Source organism: Sardina pilchardus, chromosome 24 (assembly GCF_963854185.1).
Source record: "Sardina pilchardus chromosome 24, fSarPil1.1, whole genome shotgun sequence".
Classification (NCBI taxonomy): Eukaryota; Metazoa; Chordata; class Actinopteri; order Clupeiformes; family Clupeidae; genus Sardina; species Sardina pilchardus.
The window spans coordinates 26,629,576-26,648,174 of NC_085017.1; the positions used below are offsets into that span (position 1 = coordinate 26,629,576).

General features: G+C 43.7%; 1 protein-coding gene across 1 annotated transcript in view; it reads left to right on the top strand.

The window, feature by feature from the left end:
- The window catches only part of clasp2 (cytoplasmic linker associated protein 2), a 63,040-nt gene that overhangs the window by 15,200 nt on the left and 29,241 nt on the right, over nt 1-18,599 (top strand). The window contains exons 8-22 of the mRNA XM_062528851.1: nt 3,004-3,132; nt 4,775-4,848; nt 5,024-5,116; nt 5,475-5,620; nt 7,244-7,379; nt 9,209-9,279; nt 9,530-9,589; nt 9,848-9,925; nt 10,556-10,723; nt 11,452-11,489; nt 12,966-13,103; nt 14,330-14,353; nt 15,288-15,383; nt 15,491-15,517; nt 18,377-18,538. Coding sequence (XP_062384835.1) covers nt 3,004-3,132; nt 4,775-4,848; nt 5,024-5,116; nt 5,475-5,620; nt 7,244-7,379; nt 9,209-9,279; nt 9,530-9,589; nt 9,848-9,925; nt 10,556-10,723; nt 11,452-11,489; nt 12,966-13,103; nt 14,330-14,353; nt 15,288-15,383; nt 15,491-15,517; nt 18,377-18,538 — 1,440 coding nt within the window. The remainder of the gene's footprint in view (nt 1-3,003; nt 3,133-4,774; nt 4,849-5,023; nt 5,117-5,474; nt 5,621-7,243; nt 7,380-9,208; nt 9,280-9,529; nt 9,590-9,847; nt 9,926-10,555; nt 10,724-11,451; nt 11,490-12,965; nt 13,104-14,329; nt 14,354-15,287; nt 15,384-15,490; nt 15,518-18,376; nt 18,539-18,599) is intronic.

An 18,599-nucleotide genomic window follows, 5' to 3' on the forward strand; every position in this document is an offset into this window, starting at 1 on the left:
GACATCATAATTTCTTATTATCCTGAAACCATAGTTGCATTATCACACGATGTGGCAAATTACTTGGCATACAGGAATCCTGATGCAGTGTGAGAGGCCTGCTTTAAAAACACCGACCCTAATAGTATTATTATACAGGTGTGTCTTAATGAACTTCTATTTAGTTTTAGGATAGTTTGTTTTTGTGGGCTTAGTAATTCTGCAAAGAAATGATAAAGGTCCGCACACTGATAGCAGCTCCCAGGTTTATTTAGCACAACGTTTCTGACCAAGGTCCTTCATCAAGGTGCAACACAGAACAGGTGCAGAGTGAGGGTATTATATACATGGAAAGGGGTGTCACTCAATTAGTAAATTACAATATATACAGATGATGCAACAAGGGCCATCTTGACCCAAAAAAATATCAACAATCAAGAGTCACCATATCCAAAATGACAGTACATAAATATTTCTATATTTCATCATTGCTGGATAAAAAAAGTAATTAGTAATTTTGCGTCAATCACATGGGGTATGTTGCCTCTGTGTGAACTCAGTGTCCTTGCTTTTCACAGGTATTGGCAGTTGTTCACTAGTAGAGGATGTAACGTTTGTTACAGTCTTGCAGATCTGCCAGTCATCATCACCCTAATCCACCAGACAAGATTTTAATGGGTTCCTCAGGAATGCATAGAACTGTTCATTCCTACTCAGGGAAGCTGCTAACAAGGTTACATTAGACAGTTTTTTTTTTTTTTTTGTGGAAAAAACGGGTGAACAATTTCATGGGCCATTAATTTAGAACATGACCCAGTCTAGGAGATGATCCATTGTCTCTGTTCGGTTTTGCAGGAATAAACAAGCATATATTGTAACTGCAAATGTCAAAGGAGAACAGATTTATGAATTCTGTTTTATATTCTGTTGTCAACAGATAAAAGGCATGTGCCAAACATTGATTTTATTTTGGCTTTTAAAGCAAATATTGTTTGTCTGTGCAAATGTAAAGGCCCACCATGATCTACAGGTCCTGCCAAAGGATAACTATGTGTATGAAATCCCAGTACCGTTGTATCAATATGTCTTGTATCAGTGTAAGAGATACTATAGTATTCCTGTTTCCCTCTCTCATGAGATTCCCTCACAGTAACTCATGCTTGTTATTATTATTATTAAATAATCTTAGCTCATGTTGTAGTGTTTTTGTCCATACACGCTTAAGGTCGATGTGCCTGGAGGCTGTAGCCTGTAATGTTGTCATGGAAACAGCATGAGCAGTACCCCCACCCCCACAACTTTGATCGGTTCTTGTTTTGTTGACACACCCAGGCCACTGGACAATAGGGGTAGCAATGCCATAGGGTAGCTAACCTACCTAATTCATTTGAAAATGCAAGGCTGTGTCTTTTTTTTTTAATGTCATTGTCAATTCAGCAGTGCCATTTCAGCAGTTAGCATTTTGCTGTACTGTGTCCATGTGTGTGACTGCATATTCTATTACACTATGCTACCTCCCTCTTGCTGCTGTTAGCTGCAGTAGCATGCTAGTCTCATTTCTGGCACACTCACGCCCTCTTCCTCCCACCCTCCCCCTCTCTCTCTCTCCTTCTCAGTCTCTCCCTCTCACTCCCTCTCTCGCTTTATCTTGTGCTCCCTCTCTTGCACCCACCCACGCACAAACGCACACGCACGCCCCAGCCCTTTGGACGGTGCTTGTTTATCGAAAAGACTACTGCAGTCTTTCTCTTTTAGGAGTAATTTGCTTAGGAGCTCGGAGAGCCTTCAATATATACAAGGTTGTTCCTCTTGCAAGCATTATTGGCTGGGGGACAGTGATGTCATTCTTCTGCTGATTGGCTCTTTAGCGGATGGAGAGAGAGAGGGACTGCGAGAGGGAGGGGGAGAGGAAGGGGGGAGCGAGAAAAGATGCCGGCTGGTGAAAATGGGTGGTGGCTATAGCGGGCGCTTCTGTGCTTTTTTGTGCGAGTGCAAGGTTGCCATGAGTAACCATGAAGAGAATGATGTGCAAACGAGCTGAATTGTTGCTGTAGCGACAGCAGACGAGTCGTACGGACAGGAATGAGGCGTCTCATCTGCAAAAGCATCTGTGACTGTGAGTCTGTGAAGGTGTCTGTCTGTAATGTATGTATATGTATACGGAAAAAGCACTGTTCGAGCCATGTTGCCGTGGCTGTACGGTTGAGCGTTGCATGTACGTATCAGAGGCTGTGGGGTGTTGGCTCAGATGGTTTACCACAGCGATCTGATTTAAGTAGATGCTTAATACAGCAGACAGTTTCTCGTGTTGGTGGTTACATCATGATGTCCAAGGCAAAGTTTTTTTTATTTATAATAGCTGTTTGTCTGAGCATAAGAATGATTGTTGACTTTTGTTTGCCTCTTGGATGGAGGTATGTGGCTGTGTTTGTGGAGCGAGCTGTACCAAGCTATGATGTGTGGGTGTAAAATGTATTATTATTTTTTCTAAGTATGTGGTTAATAAAAGGCAGACATGCGGTGTCTCTGAAGGGCCTCGATCGTGCAGAAATGTGTGCAGCTATTCCTGTTGCTTTGGCTGTCAGGAACTTAATCATGGCTACAGATTAAAAAAACTAAATGTTCCAGGAATTTGCACCAGAAACATGCATTAGAAAAGCTTAGAGCATGACCTCAGTGGCCCGACGATGGAGTTTGGGTTGGGGACCAACTGTGTGCTGCTGAAATAGGAAACCACTTTGACTGCTGATCGACCGCAATCCTGCTGCTTTTTTTTTTTTTTGCCTTCAGTTGGTATTTTTTGTGTGGTCATGCTACATCTCACTGTTTCTGATTTAGACAGACATTTGATTGTTATTTTTAAATAAATGTTTATCTGGCTGAGGGCTTTGATTATTATCGTTAAGCATGAGTTGGATGTGCGTGTACCTGCAATAGCATATAAGTTAAACATGCATTTATGGCTGTTAGTCTCCATATCTGAGGTCTCTCTCTCTCTGTGTGTGTGTGTGTGTGTGTGTTTAGATCGCAGCTTCGATGATGATGACTCAGTGGATGGCAGCAGGCCCTCCTCGGCTCAGGCCTTTAAAGTACCAAAAGTACCCAAGAAACAGGAGGCCCGCAGGCCCAGCGCTACTGGATCCAAACTAACAGGTAAGCACAAAAAAAAAATATATATATATATATATATATATATATATGCAAATACTAACACCCACAGTGCAAATACACACATCACCAGTCACCAGTTGTAACCAATACCAGCTGGTCCTTTATCACTTTAGTGTTATGGAATAGGGATTAACACTGGGCATGCTCTGTGGGTGCCAGGTGTTGACTAATGCAAGTGAGTTTTAAGCCAGAATCCCAGATGATGTCATTTTTGGAATATTTCAAATACGTGAAGTAATCGTTGATACCTCCCTCTGTGTGTGTACGCCAAATCAGAGTGTTTCCCATGGCTTGCTTTTTTTATGGTTATGGCGTTTTGTAAACCCATGGATCTAGTGTTTAGAAGTTGAGTCAACCCCACGGGCCTAGACCAAGCATTATGTGTTTGACTCTGCTGTGCTGGTGGTCTGAGTATCTTATTATTACTGGAAACAGTGGAAGTGAGTCTCTCTGATGGAATGCCACAGGTACCGGCATTGCTGTCAGAGACTCGTGTTGTGTGCTGTGCCTCCTTCGTTTCTCATTAATAATTTGAAATTATTAATGAGAAATTCCTCCATGACCGACAGAAAGTTAATGTTATGTGAGGTACTAAGACAGGTGTGAAATTTGATGTAGGTTTATTCATTTCACTGTGTGCTGACAAATCATTTTTTTTTTTTTAATTATTATTATTTTGGTGTCACAGTTTAAACTGCTTCAGAAGGTATAGGGTTTTGAATAGCAGAATGGTTTTAGTGCTTCTCAACTCGTTGTATTACATTATCAAAACTAAATGTTGCATGAAATGTATTATAAAGTATTATTGGATTTCCTATTGATATTGCATAATGTCAAACATAATACGATACAATACACATGCAAGCACACATTCCTGAGCAAACCCTCAGATTGGCAACTTCTCCCTAGGATCTCATCAAAACAGATCATTTCACTGTGATTAAGGGCTTTCCGCCTTCTCAGCATTTGGTGTAGCGTAACATTGTTGGCACAGCAGACTACTAATAAGCGATGCGAGCGACTGAACGAACATTAGCGCTAAGATCCGTTTAATTACATCGTTTTCAATTGGAGTGTCCTGACTATGCAACGTGAAGCAGTGATGTGAAGCGCGATGCAACGCAACGTTTTGAGGGAACTTTTGACAGACGCCCCGTTTCTATTTTCCTTCTGTCATTTGCTATCTGCTATTTTGAATGAGAAATTTGACACAGTAGGGCATATTTAACGGACTTCGTGTAGACATACTGTATATACACCTAATACTACCAGACAGTCGCCCGCTCGGATCCTGTCAGGACAGCCTGTAATATGAAAGGTGCAGTCCATGACTAGTCCAGGAGACATTTAGTGAAATGACAAGGAATCGCTCCTTTCAGCCCTATTGCTGTGCATACAGTGTGTATACTTAAAAGCACTCTGGTGTTTTTACTGTCCTGACACTCTAAATGGGAACATTAACAGTTCCAGAGAATCAATACGTGGCTTCAGGCGTGTTCATGGGGTGAAATTCGATTGACCGTTGTGCTGAGAACCGCAGACTTTCACTTGAATGGTGTGTTTGAATGAACGCGTGTGTTTGCTGCGACATGAATTGAATCGTCACGTGTGTGTGTCTGCTCAGGATCGAAGGAGGGAGCAGGAGGTCTTGATGAAGAAGATTTTGTCAAAGCCTTCACTGATGTGCCTACAGTCCAGGTATCACACACACACACACACACACACACACACACACAAACACACAACCCCCCCCCCCCCCCCTCCTAATCTGTGAAATATGGTATGATTTATACTTGTTTCCTTAGTCACTTTACGGCATATCCATTTTCTGCACTGTGCTTACTCGTGCCAACACTCACGTATTTCCAATCAGATCTACTCTGCCCGGGACTTGGAGGACAACCTGAATAAAATCCGAGAAGTGCTGTCAGATGACAAACATGACTGGGACCAAAGAGCCAACGCTGTGAGTCATTCTCTTTTTTGCCTCAAGGCCCTTGACGCTCAATTATATTGGTGCCCACTCCTACACCTACACATGGTTATGTACATGTACTTGCAAAATATGAATACACCCACCAATCACTAGTCACTGTTGCTAAGTACGGTATGAGATGTCTTGGACTGATATTGGCCGCGTTTCCCAAAATCGTTAAGAAGCTCTTAAGTCCTAAGAACTTCTTAGGAGCGCTCTTAGAACATTCTTACAACGCTCCTAAGAAGTTCTTAGCACTTAAGAGCTTCTTAACGATTTTGGGAAACCCGGCCATTGGCTGTAGCTTCGGTTCAGCTTGACCCCTGGAAACCCCTCTGTGTTTGTGCAGCTCAAGAAGATCCGCTCGCTCATGGTGGCTGGAGCAGCAGACCACGACTGTTTCTACCAGCACCTGCGGCTACTCGACGGCGCCTTCAAGCTGTCCGCTAAAGACCTGCGGTCACAGGTGGTGCGCGAGGCCTGCGTCACAGTGGCGTAAGTGTGGCCAGAGACGGTTTATAAAGCGAGACGATTCATATGAGGGTACATTCTGGTTTCATTGTGACGCAACTGCCACTCCCATTTAGGAGGCAAACGGAGGTATTTATATGGGAGAAATAATTCTACACCTTTCTAAACCGATTATTTCGTCACTGAACACGCCCCTTTAGGAGGCAGGAAGTGCTGCTATTTTGTTCCATTGAAAAACCCCTTTATGATTCATCTTAGTAACTATACGATCTTTGGTGTGGCTTAGTGGGCACGGTACCGGGCTTTTTTTTTTTGGGACAATACTGTACTGAACAGCCAGTAGCCACCAATGCCCAGGGCCAGGAATGACAGAATAACTGCAAAGTCTTGTTTCTTTTTTGTTCAATTCCATTTTTTTTTTTTTTTAAATGTTTTCTTTGGCCTTGGATTTTATACTCACTTATCTTGGTAGCCATTTTTTGGGGCATTAAATGTCCTTGAAAACATTATTCCTCCGAGCCTCCTACTTTGTAGGATGGACGACAAACATATTCTCCGTATGACTGGACCACTGTAAGTTTGTCCTGCATGCACATTGATAATATATAAGGCCCTACAGTAGATTTGGAACAAAGTGTAAGCAATATCCATCATAGACATTTTTTAATGGTTCAGCTACATGTATACATATGTACAAGTCTTGGTGTCTGGTTTACAAGTCTGGTTTCTTTTGTGTTAGGGCCACATAATCACTATAGAATCAGTTACTGTAAGACCTGAATAATTTACATTCGGAGGTTGATGGATAGGAAGAATGTCTTGTCTCTGGGCATACTGTAGGTAGTACATGGCAATGATAATGCGATACAGTATGAGCAGAATGTCTGCTAGTAGAGTGGGCTTACTGTTTGCTTAAGGGCTCCAGGGAGGAGCCTTCCCCTTCTCTGTGAGAACATGAACAGTTACTGTGGGTGAAGTAGGTAGAGAAACTCAAGACAAGAGGACTGCTGTTGCATTGTTACGATTATAGGGGGGGGGGTTCAGAAAATTAGAATATTGTGGGAAAGTTGAATTATGTTAAAATGTCTCCCCTAATTTATTTCAATAAGTGTTTATGTATATATATATATATTCTAGATTCATTACATTTAGAGTGAAATATTTCAGGGCATTTTTTGTTTTAGTGTTGATGATTCCAGCTCAGGAGCATACTGATTTTTGTTTTTCATGAGCTGTAAGCAATACATCATCGAGATTAAAACAGAAAATGGTTCAAAATATTAATTTGATTATATCACTATATGAAAGTTTTGAAATGAACTAGGGGGAAAACTGAACTTTTTCAAGATATAAAAAAAAAAAATGTAGACGAATCTGTATTTGTCAGAGAGAGTTTTACCATAATTTCCTAACTATTAGTTGCGGCTTATATACATTCATTTTACTAAATGTATTCAGCTATGAGGTTCATGCAGGGGAGCCGTTAATACGGTATTAATATGGTTTTGTTTCTTTTAACGGGCATGAAACACTGTCCTGCGGCTTATGCACAATGCAGCTAATACACAGGAAGTGACTGTAAGACATTCAGAGGTCAAGGTTCACCTTTGCGTTCCCTGCTCTGTTGGTTTGTGTGTGTGTGTGTAGGTATCTCTCCACATTACTGGGGAACAAGTTTGATCACGGAGCAGAGGCCATCGTTCCCGTGCTCTTCAACCTCATCCCCAACTGTGCCAAGATCATGGCCAGCTCTGGAGCGGCTGCCATACGCTGCATCATACGGGTACACACACACACACACACACACACACACACACACACACACACACACACACACATATATACAGTACTCTCCAGAATTATTGGCACCCTTGGTAAAAGTTGACTAAAAATAGGTCTAAAAAATAATCTTTAGGTGATTTATTGTACTCCCACAATGAAAACAATGAGGAAAAATACACCCTGCAAGGGAAGCAAATTTATTCTGAGAAAAAGGAAAATCTCATAAAGAAATAAATGTTTTTAATAAAAACACGTCACTCACAATTATTGGCACCCCTACTTGTAATACCTTCTTAAACCTCCCTTTGTCAATAAAACAGCATGTAATATTCTTCTCTGACACCCCATAAAGATTGAGAATACAAAGTAAGGGATTTAAGACCATTCATCTTTACAAAACCTCCCAAGATCGTCCAGATTGCTAGGTCCACACTTGTGCATTCTTCTCGTTGACTCATCCCACTGTTTTTCTATGGAGTTTAGATCAGGGGACTGCTATGACAATGTCTGAAGCTTGATTTTGTGTTCAGTAAACCATATTTGTTTTGATCTGTGCATTTGTTTTGGTTCATTGACCTGATGAATGATCCAATCATGACCAACTTTTAGGGCCTTGGCAGAGATTGTTTGATTTCCTTTGAAAATGTTCAGGTTTTTCTTGGTGTTCATGATGCCATGCACCTTAATTAGGTTCCCAAGGCCTTTGGGAATTAAAACAGCCCCACAATAGCACAGCCCCTCCACCATAATTCTGATTAGGCATGGGGTTCTTTTTAGTATAGTCATTCTTCTATGTACGCCAAAGACACCTGAAGTGTTTTTAGCAAAAGAGCATAATTTTATTTACATCTGACAATAGACCACACTCCCAGACATGTCATGGTACCATTCAGTAACTCCTGCCATTTACATTGTTCATTAAATGACTCTACTGGCTTTAACCTGACATGCTGTCTAAATAATCTATTAGCAGTGAGGTCACTTTTGAAGATTTTTTGGGGGGACTTGGTGACCCCAAGATGATAGCTTTGTCTGTAACTCTCAACAGTGGTTCATATAGATTTTTTTGCCTATCATACCATCCTCCATACTGTGCGTGGGAGCAAAATAGCCATGGGTCTTTGTCCAAGCATATTTGCCACATTTCCAGATGATTAGAACCTTTTAGTCATCATTTTAACTGGAAATATAGGCATTTTCAACAAAATACCTAGTTTCCATAGACATTCTCTTACTTACAAATGTCAACACAATTTCTGTTTATTTCAATTTAGTGTATTCTCTTGTCTCTCCAATGTTGAAAAATGAATAGAGGATTTAGCCTCTGAGTGACTTCATTTTCATACCATAGTGAAAAAGAACGTCATGAACTACTTCTGAAAGTTCACAGACACTCTGATTTACTTTAAAACGTTGCATTTACATAGGAAAATGCTCCTGTTAAATGTTGTACATAATATGTTTCAAGGGTGCCAATAATTGTGAGCAAGCTGTTTTTGTTAAAAATATTTATTTCTTTATGAGATTTTCCTTTTTCTCAGAATAAATTTGCTTGCCTTGCAGGGTATATTTTTCCTCATTGTTTTCATTGTGGGAGTACAATAAATCACCTAAAGATTATTTTTTATACCTATTTTTAGTCAACTTTTACCAAGGGTGCCAATAATTCTGGAGGGTACTGTACACAGCTGATCTGAGGGCTACAAGTAGTGTGTGCTAGAGCTAGCAACAAAACATATTTGATTGGTATGAGAATGTTGAAGTGCTCTGTTTTATATTTGTGTGTGTGTGTGTGTGTGTGTTTATGTGTGTGTGTTTGTTCCCTTACAGCACACACATGTTCCACGCCTGATCCCACTAATCACCAGTAACTGCACCTCGAAATCAGTAGCAGTGAGAAGGTAAAAATGGACAGAGATGCGCTGGAAGCCTGAAAGAAAGTCATTGTGGCTGTGGCTGTGGCTGTGTGTGTGTCTCCGGATCCCAGCCCTGCTCTCTCTCCCATTCGCTTCCTGTCATTCTCCACTGTCACTATCATTGAAGGCATAAAAAGCCCCCCCCCCCTTCTGATGGTTCTGAATAGAGTGAAAATGGTGTACAGTTGTTGGTGCGTCATTGTGTGTGTCTGTGTTTTGTTGCCTCTCTTTCCAGACGCTGTTATGAGTTCCTGGACCTGCTGCTTCAGGAGTGGCAGACCCATTCTCTCGAGAGGTACGTCTTGTGAGAATCACCGGGATAAACAAAACTATTGCGTCATCGACGATAGCGAAACTAAGAATATTAAAAACGTTCTCTCTGAGTCTCACCCACAACAACCCGCCCTCCTCCACCCCCTGATCTTACACTTGACTAAATTTAGGATCCGTGAAACCGATAGTATCAGTATCAGATAGGAACATCTGTCCAAGAATGTAACGCGTGTTTAACTCTCTCCGTGCTCCTCGGTTCTTCTCTCCTCTCCTCTCTCAGGCACGCCTCCGTGCTGGTGGAGAGCATTAAGAAGGGCATCCGGGATGCGGACTCCGAGGCTCGAGTGGAGGCGAGGAAGTAAGGCCGCTCGCTCAAGCGTGTGTGTGTGTGTGTGTGCTAGTGTGTGTGTGTCTGTGTGTGTGTGTGTGTGTGCTTGTGTGTGTGTGTGCTTGTGTGTGTGTGTGCTTGTGTGTGTGTGTGTGTGTGTGTGTGCTTGTGTGTGTGTGCTTGTGTGTGTGTGCTTGTGTGTGTGTGCGTGCCTGCATCACATTAGAACTGTTTTAGTCCATCCGCATTAATAGCACAAAGAAATAGCATTTCCATCTCACCACTGTTAAGTCCGAGCCCTGCTCTGAACACGTGGCAGGTCCCAAACCCTACACATTGTACACTATGTGGTATCCATCGAGTATTGGACCATCAGGTCACTCAATGATTACGGTCACTAGCATTCCAATAATCCCCTAAAAATCCAGATAGATGTTTTTTATAAGAGATGTCCAGACATGTTGGCTTGGTTATTTTCGTTCCGTCTGACCCCATTTTATACAAGCCTAGCCTGCCCTGTCCGCACTGCCCTACATCATATCAGATATCATCAACTGTCTCTCTCTCTCTCTCTCTCTCTCCTTCTCTCTCTCTCTCTCTCTCTCTCTCTCTCTCTCCCTCTCCTCCCACCCCTCCCCCATCCCTTGCTTTTTCTCTCAGGGCCTACTGGGGTCTTCAGGCTCATTTCCCCTCCGAGGCCGAGTCTCTGTACTCCTCGTTAGAGTCGTCCTACCAGAAGACCCTGCAGTCCTTCCTCCGCAGCTCGGGCAGTGCGGCCTCCCTGCCGCAGTCTGACCGCTCCTCCTCCTCCTCGCAGGAGAGCTTAAAGTGAGCTCCGTCACAAACACAAACACGCCCGTAAAAACACACACGCAGATATATACAGTACATATTCAGTGCCTTGTTTGTTTTGATGTTTGCATGTTTGCACGTATAAGAAGGAGTACAGGTACAGGGTACACTTGTCTGTAGCTTTTGCAGCACTTTTTGCAATCAAAGTTTATATTTTCAATTTAATTTCACTTCTAGAGTGGCAAAACATTACACATGTCTCATGGCGCTTTACAGAGTGTTAAACATTCAGAGAGAGCCCATGAGTAACAGGGGCGAGGAAAAACTCGTATTGGGGAAAAACTCCCTAGAATTGGGGATACATATACAGTAGGAAGAAACTTCGGATGTATATTCTGAATAGTGTAATAAGGAGTAATTCATTGTTATAGTTGACCACTGATGGTGGACAGCATTAACCCAGCTGATAATGTCCAGGCCAGTGTTGTAGCCAATAGGTTCCTGACCTTACACAACTGACCAGAGGTGTCAGAGAGTTTTTGGTGAACGTTTGCGAACGATCGCAAATAGTCTGAGGAGGTAGAGTGATGTGAGTTTGACGAAAGCAACAATGCAATTATCGTTAGAATGGAATGTTAGCACCAAATTGTTCAAATGTAACTGTTCAAAGACAACATGTTCACCACGAACGTTCGCCACTGTTTGCCCGATTTGAACGCACCTTAGATATCCGCTGTCTAAACGTGTTCTCTTCTCTTCTTCAGCCGTCCTTTGGGGAAATGGTCAGCTGCCCCTGGACGAGGTAAGAGTGTGTCGCTCGCGTCCAATATTGTGTGTGTGAGCCTATCGATGATGTACAAGTAAAGTGAAACGACTGGATAAATGTCTGCTAAATACCAAAGTGACATGGACTTGCAGTGGTGTGTTGGGGATTGTAACCTGTGCTGAGGGATTGGCTGGCAGCGACACCACTGTTCCACCGTGGTCACCCACATACCGTCTTCAGCAGTTCACTTCAGTTTAGTTTATTGTCCTTCAACACATGTTAGACACATGAAAGGATGTGTTAACCAGAACCAGGTGCATACATGAAATGTAATCAATCCTATGTAATAAAATAAGTAGAATAAAATTATAAATGTAATAGATAGAATAAATAAAGGAATCAGCCAAAATAGCAGTTTAAATGCCATGTAATTGAACGCACAGTTTTGTTCAAGTCCTTGCGTCATCATTGACAAATTCTTGACAAATTCTGTAGCCTTGAGCCCTTGACAAATTCTGTAGTTGTCAAACTCTGCATCATGATCCACAATAGCATATGTCCAAAATCTGAAATGTCTGAATCTAGAAATGTGTTTTTGCCCGGTGATGTGGCACTTTTTAGAGGCCCAGTTGCTCATAGATCTTCCCCGCCCCGGCTGCTGACGAGCAACCTCCAAAAAAATGTGGTTCAGGATGATGTCGTCTTATCTAGATGTTGAGTGATTGATGGCCCTCATCAGGCCTACGACTTAGAGCTTGGCCTGCTGTTCAGTCGTCTCTCTCGGCGTTCACTTTTGTGTCGAGTCAGAGATCCTCCATTGACCCATTTGCTCCTGGCACGGGCCTTGTGGTTCTGGCCAACTTGCTGCTTTTCTGCTTCTTTCTTTTTTTTTTGAACGGAGGAATGGCTTTCATTAAGCCTGATAGATGAAGTACTTCTGGGATGTTTGTCTTGGCAGCCTCCCCTCCACCTCTGCACAGGACCCATGCAGGTCTGTTAGAGTGAGACTTCTGATCGCCTCCCTCTGATTTTCTGGTTGTTGAGCCTGGCCGGATGACAATTTTTCTACAGACATCTGGTGTTCTTCAGTTTTACAATGGGAAATGTTCTCTGGAAATGTTCCTCTCTTTGCCTGATCTTTACTTTGAATCAGTTTGATTCTAGAAAACTACAGAGAAGTCCTTAAACTTCATTGTTTGTATATTGGTGTAATCTACACTATCAATAGTGGGGCTTTTTCAACAAATGAGTTTTTTTTTTGTCACATTATTGAAAAATTAGAAAGCTAATCAGTACATGGTGCATGTTGACCTATTTAGTCAATTGGATGTTTAAAGAAATTGATTCATTGCCACTACTTATCCTGAAAGTCATTTGTGAATAGTTGGCAGGCTAATGATAATAAATGTGTGATTTGTTTATTACATCTAATATATGTCTACTACAAATCATTTTTGAGATGTTGTGCAACTGCTTAGCAATAACATGTTTATACTCTGGTCCTCTCCCCAGTTCCAGCCAAGTCTACCGCCTCACCAGGCTCCTTGCAGCGTTCCCGTAGCGACGTGGATGTTACCGCGGCAGCCGGGGCAGCTGCGCGCCAGAAGGGAGGGGCATCGCGCACGCCCGTGGGCTCCTACGCATCACTGGGTAGGCCAGCGCACCTCTCTCCCCTACAGTCATTTCCTGCATATAAGCCGCATTGTGACTAGAATATAAACATGTTATTGCCAAGAAGCCGCAGGACAGCGTTTCATGCAAGTTAAAAGAACCAAAACCATATTGATACCATATTGACTGTCCCAGTGCACTAACCTCATGGCTGAAGATTTTTTTGCAAAATCAATGTATAAGCCGCGGCTAATAGTCGGAAAATTACGGTAGTACTGTTTACTATGGGTGTGCTTGGGTGAGCCCATATAGACACCAGTGTTATATAATCAGCAGCAGTAAGTAGACAAAATGTGAAAAGTTTTTGCTTTATGCTAATCGATTATGTTTTTCTTTCCTTATTACCATTTTAATGGTATTAGTATCGTGAATTACCCCTTGGGGATCTATCTATTTATCTATCTATCTTAGTGGCCGTTCTGTTTGTAATGCCATTTACAGTCACAATCATCTCAGGGTCTTTTGTGGACTCTAGGCCCTGAATTTCCCACCGGCAGGCGCATAGGCAGAAGCAACATAGAGAAGAAGCACCTATCTGGAGGCCAAGAGTGAGGTAGAGTCAGGAAGGGGGGGTGGGGGGGAGGGTGCAGAAGAAGTGACAGGAAGAAATTGATGGAGGTGCAGAGGAGACTCTTAACATCTGGTTCTGTCCTCTGCACGCGGCCTGGTCCTCTTGTGTCTGTGCCCTTACGGACACGTTCTCTCTTCAGCCCAATTCACACCAAAGACTCCCGACGCGACGAGGCCGAGTTGCAGCGGTGTGAATTAGAAGTTACACGTAGTTGCAAGCCGTCGCAGAGCATTTAACATGTTGAGTCGCGGTGGCAAGGTTTTAGAACGCCGCGTCCCATCTGGTCTCGTCGGGAATCTACGGTCTGAACCCTACTTTACCCTTTACTTACTTTACTAGTCTCGCTCTTGTTTGTCTTGCTCTCTCTCACGGCGCACGATTGATGCTCAAATGGTCCGAAACGTTTCTCTCCTCGGTTCAGCTCACCCAGGTAATGTCTGGGCATTGCACTAGGGCGCTGACAGGATCCAGACTAGTGTCTGGACTTCAACTCCGTTGCGGAAAGGGACCTGTACGAGTGCTTGAGAGAGTGCTTTCGTGTGTGTGTGTCTGTGTGTGTGTGTGTGTGAGCTGTTTTTCTGGGTCTTTTTAACTCCTCTACTCCTCTCCTTTACTCTTCTTTCTGGCCTGAAAGATGATGCCTCTGATAAGATGGATGGTAAGATCACGTGTTTTCTCTCTGTATCTGTAACTTCATCTCGTTCTTCATGGTCGTGGTTGGAATGCTTTACTGTTTGTTGACTCCCTGTTCCCTATATAGAAAAATCTTATCAATCTTGGGATGCGTACTGTATGAATATAGGGAATATCTGTATCATAGCAACACTGAAACACCCGCTTTTACAGTGCATGCATTGCAGATGGCTTACTCAAAGCACACTGAATGTAATGTTAAACCAAAAAAGATTAAATAATTTTAGGTGCTCATGATTTTAACTGTTGTAAAGGCATCTCCCCAAAGCTGATTTCAGATGCAATAGGGTAATTACCCTTACCGTGTACATTGTCGGTACAATTTGCAATGCATTGGGAATATGGTACTAATGTATCTGATAAAAACTCATAGATGTGAATTTAAAATGCACAATGTAGAGATTCATGTTGGTATGATATTGTCCTGGGGAGGAATTCCAACCACGGTCCATGTTAGTGCTGCCATCCTTATTCCTCTCTCCTCTCTTCTCTCTCTTCTTTCTTCTCTCTCTACTCACTCACTCTCCTCCATCCATCTCATTCATCTACTCACGTGGCCACCATGTCCTCCCTGCCCTCTCACAGCAGTGCATCTGGGGTTCTGCTAGTGTGCGTTGTGGACGCTGTGCAGATGTGTGTGTGTGTGTGTGTGTGTGTGTGTGTGTGTGTGTATGTAATGGACGCTGTGCAGATGTGTGTGTGCGCGTGTGCGCGTGTGTGCGCGCGTGCGTGTGTGTGTGTGTGTGTGCGCGCGCGCGCGCGTGCGTGCGTGCGTGCGCGTGCGTGTGTAGTGGACGCTGTGCAGATGTGTGTGTGTGTGCCATCTGTGTCTGTTCGATATTTACATATAAGGCCTGACTTCATTTTTGTTTTGTTTTGTTCCCCCCCCCCCCCCTCAGGGCGCCTTCGAACAAAGCAAGTATTGTCCACCGCAAACAGTGTCCAGACCGACTCGAGGGGACGCAGCCGGACAAAGATGGTGTCGCAGTCTCAACGTAAGTGGGCCTGACCTGAAGTGCAGCTGTGTGTGTGTGTGTTTGTTTGAGTGAGCTGTTAGTACTGGGGTGTAATCTTCCACTCCTCAACTCTTTCTGTGCCGTAGGTTCAGATGATTCAGATTGTACACCAGGTACCTGCTTGTGAGGATGCATGTGTGTATGTGTGTGTGCGTGTGTGTGTGCGTGTGTGCGTGTGTGCGTGTGTGTGTGTGTGTGCGTGTGTGTGTGTGTGTGTGTGTGTGTGTGTGTGTGTGTGTTCATTTCCTTGCATGCCTTGCGTGTTTTCTTCATCGGGGTGTGTCACCATAGAGTCCATTTCTGTCTGAACCAAAGTCTTCAAAGTTGATCACATACACAGTTACACATAAACTCAGCTGTGAACATGTTCTGTGCGTGTGGGTGTGTCTTGGCGTGTCTTTGGGGCGGGGATTGGGTTCTGTACACAGTGCTGAGCAAACTGGATATAGGCTTACTCGAGGAGGTTGATCTTCCTCCACGCGGCCCCACCTGAACGCTGAGGGGCGACCTTTGACCCTCAGACTCTAAATCCTTGTCCAGGCCCAGCGCTGCTGGAGAGAGGGGGAGGGGGTCTGTGTGACCGTTGTGTTAGCTGGCGTGCTGAGTCGGTGTGTGCAGCTTGGCTTCTCCTGTGTGGTCCGAATGTGCTGCTCCTCTGTGTCCTTCATCACCGCCATCGTCATCGTCATCATCGTCAGCCTCCACTCTGTCATCACAGTGTTTGTTTACTTGTCGTGAATAAACTCTCATCGTTGCCATTCGCCTTTTAATCTACTCCTCCTGTGCACGCCCGCTCTTAAATTACGGGCCGCGCTGCCCAACTGAAATCACACCCTCTTTGTTGGCTCAGGATCGCAATCAGCCAATCCAATTGGGGGTAAGCACTTCCTCGTGTCTCCTGTGTGTTCTGTCTTAGTTTCCCCTCTTTATTGTGGGCTCCACCATTCCCTCTCTAATTGGTGTTAACACACACACACAAAGTGTGTTCACTTTGTTTTGGCATTGAGCTAGTAGGTGTTGGGTGTGGGTGTTCTAGTCTTGTGGGAATGTGGTGGTTTATTTCTTATCAACAAAGTGGGACTTATTGTGATATTAGTGCTTATTTCAGATTCTTATAGACTGTGGTACACTACCTTGTTTGTGATAGCTGGTATTTTTTTGCTTACTGTTTCCGACTGTCCTAAATTTGTTAAATGTTGACACATCACTGGAACATTTAGATACCCGAAACTCTGTGTGTGTGTGTGTCTGTGTGTGTGTGTGTTGGTATCTGTGTGGTGCTTTAGTTTCCTCTACATACAGAATGTGTTTAATTGGGGAGTTTACATTGACAAAACAATCCTTTGTACAAAAGTCCAGGAGTAGTGCTACTGATGAGGAACATTTAGTCTGGAAACTAGGTCTTTTATGGCTTGAATCCAATAGGCCTACTGTGCTTGAGCGACGGTATGCCATCTGGTGGTTGTAGCTTGATATACCATGGATCACTCCGGGAACAGTCAGATATAGAAAAGAAACACCTCTCTCCCCTTCAAGAGATTCACAGATGACCCAAAACATTATGACCACCTTCCAAATATTATGTTGGTCCTTTTTATGCCACCAGAACATCTCTAACCTACTGTGGCACGGAGTCTACAAAACCTCTGAGGGCGCTCTGAAGATGCTCACAGATCTTTTATCTTCTAGAAGATATGACGTGGAGTTGTCACGGTTTGGACTTGCGCCGCATCCCCCGAGATGTTTGATGGGATTGTGAGCTAGGGATTTCGGAGGCCAGGGCAACATCTTGATCTCTTTCTATTCCTTAAACCCATTTGTGGGCGGCTTGTGCCTTTTGGCAGGGCGCCTTGTTCTGAAAGGGGCCACTATCTTCAGGGAAAGCACACTTGATCCACAACAATGCTTAGATTTAGAGTTTCTAATGGACGCCAACGAGAAGTCTTGTAACAAAGGCCTCCCAGAGGAACAGTGTCTACAGGATCATGCTCCTTCCTGTGACTCCTTCTCCATGTTCTTCTGACAATGCATCCCCTGGGTAAAACATGTACACGTACCAGGCTGCTCATATCCTGTAGAAAACAACTCATCTGACCAAGCAACCTTCATCCATTGCTCCAGACCAGTGCAAACGCTCTCACCTGAAATCGGACTATGTAGTTTCCCATCGGTTACAATTGTGACCGAAAATAAAACACTTCTTTTCACCCACTTTTTTCTGAAAATGTGAAAAAATAGTAATTGATTACTTCAAAGGGTTACTCAAGCGGTGATGCACTCTGTGGTGGATAAGGACTCACCTGATTAGGGCAGGCATGGCCACCCCCCCCCCCCTCTCCCAGACTTAACCTGCCTTGTGAACAACAGAATGCACAGCACCTCATGTTGTAAGACGTTCCTCATGTAGCGATTATTAGAATCGTTCTTTTCTTGTGTTGTTTCGATGATATTCCAAGTGAACCTGACAACCAGACAATAGTCCCATCTTGGGCTTTTGTGAGGTAGTCAGCACTGCTCACCTGAAGCTTGGCAGTTTCCGCACATATCAACTCAGGAGCACATTGTTCACTTTATTGTCTAATACATCCCAGGCCTTGAAAATCTCCATTGTCAATTAATGGTATTTGCTTAAACTGCGAGTGTGATGTTTTGGCCCATCAGTGTAAACTAAGACAACTTGCTAATTTGGGACAACCATTGTTTCTAAGTGGAAATGTTTTTTATGATGGGAATTTGGGAGAAAAAAAATACAGACACAAATAGTCAACATTTCTTCCCCAGGATAGTTACATGACAGGATAGTGTGCCTTCACACGATATTGAACTTTGGTTGAGAAGGTGTGTGTGTGTGTGTGTGTGTGTGTGTGTTTGTGTGTGTACAGTACATTGTCACGTGTGTGTTTGTGCTGGTTGATCTGTGTGGTGTGTGTGTGTGTGTGTGTGCCCTGCTGATGTCCGTCTCTCCTCCGCAGCGGGGTCGCGCTCGGGCTCTCCCGGCCGAGTGCTCAACAGCACGGCTCTGAGCATGCTCAGTACGGCCCCCCGCAGCATCGGCACGGGGCCCCAGCGACGCAGTCGGATACCACGGAGCCAGGGCGCTAGTCGAGACAACAGCCCAACGCGCCTGTCCGTGGGTAAGAAAACATTTACATCCACACACATTGTACACACTACACAGGGACGAACTTGGAAACG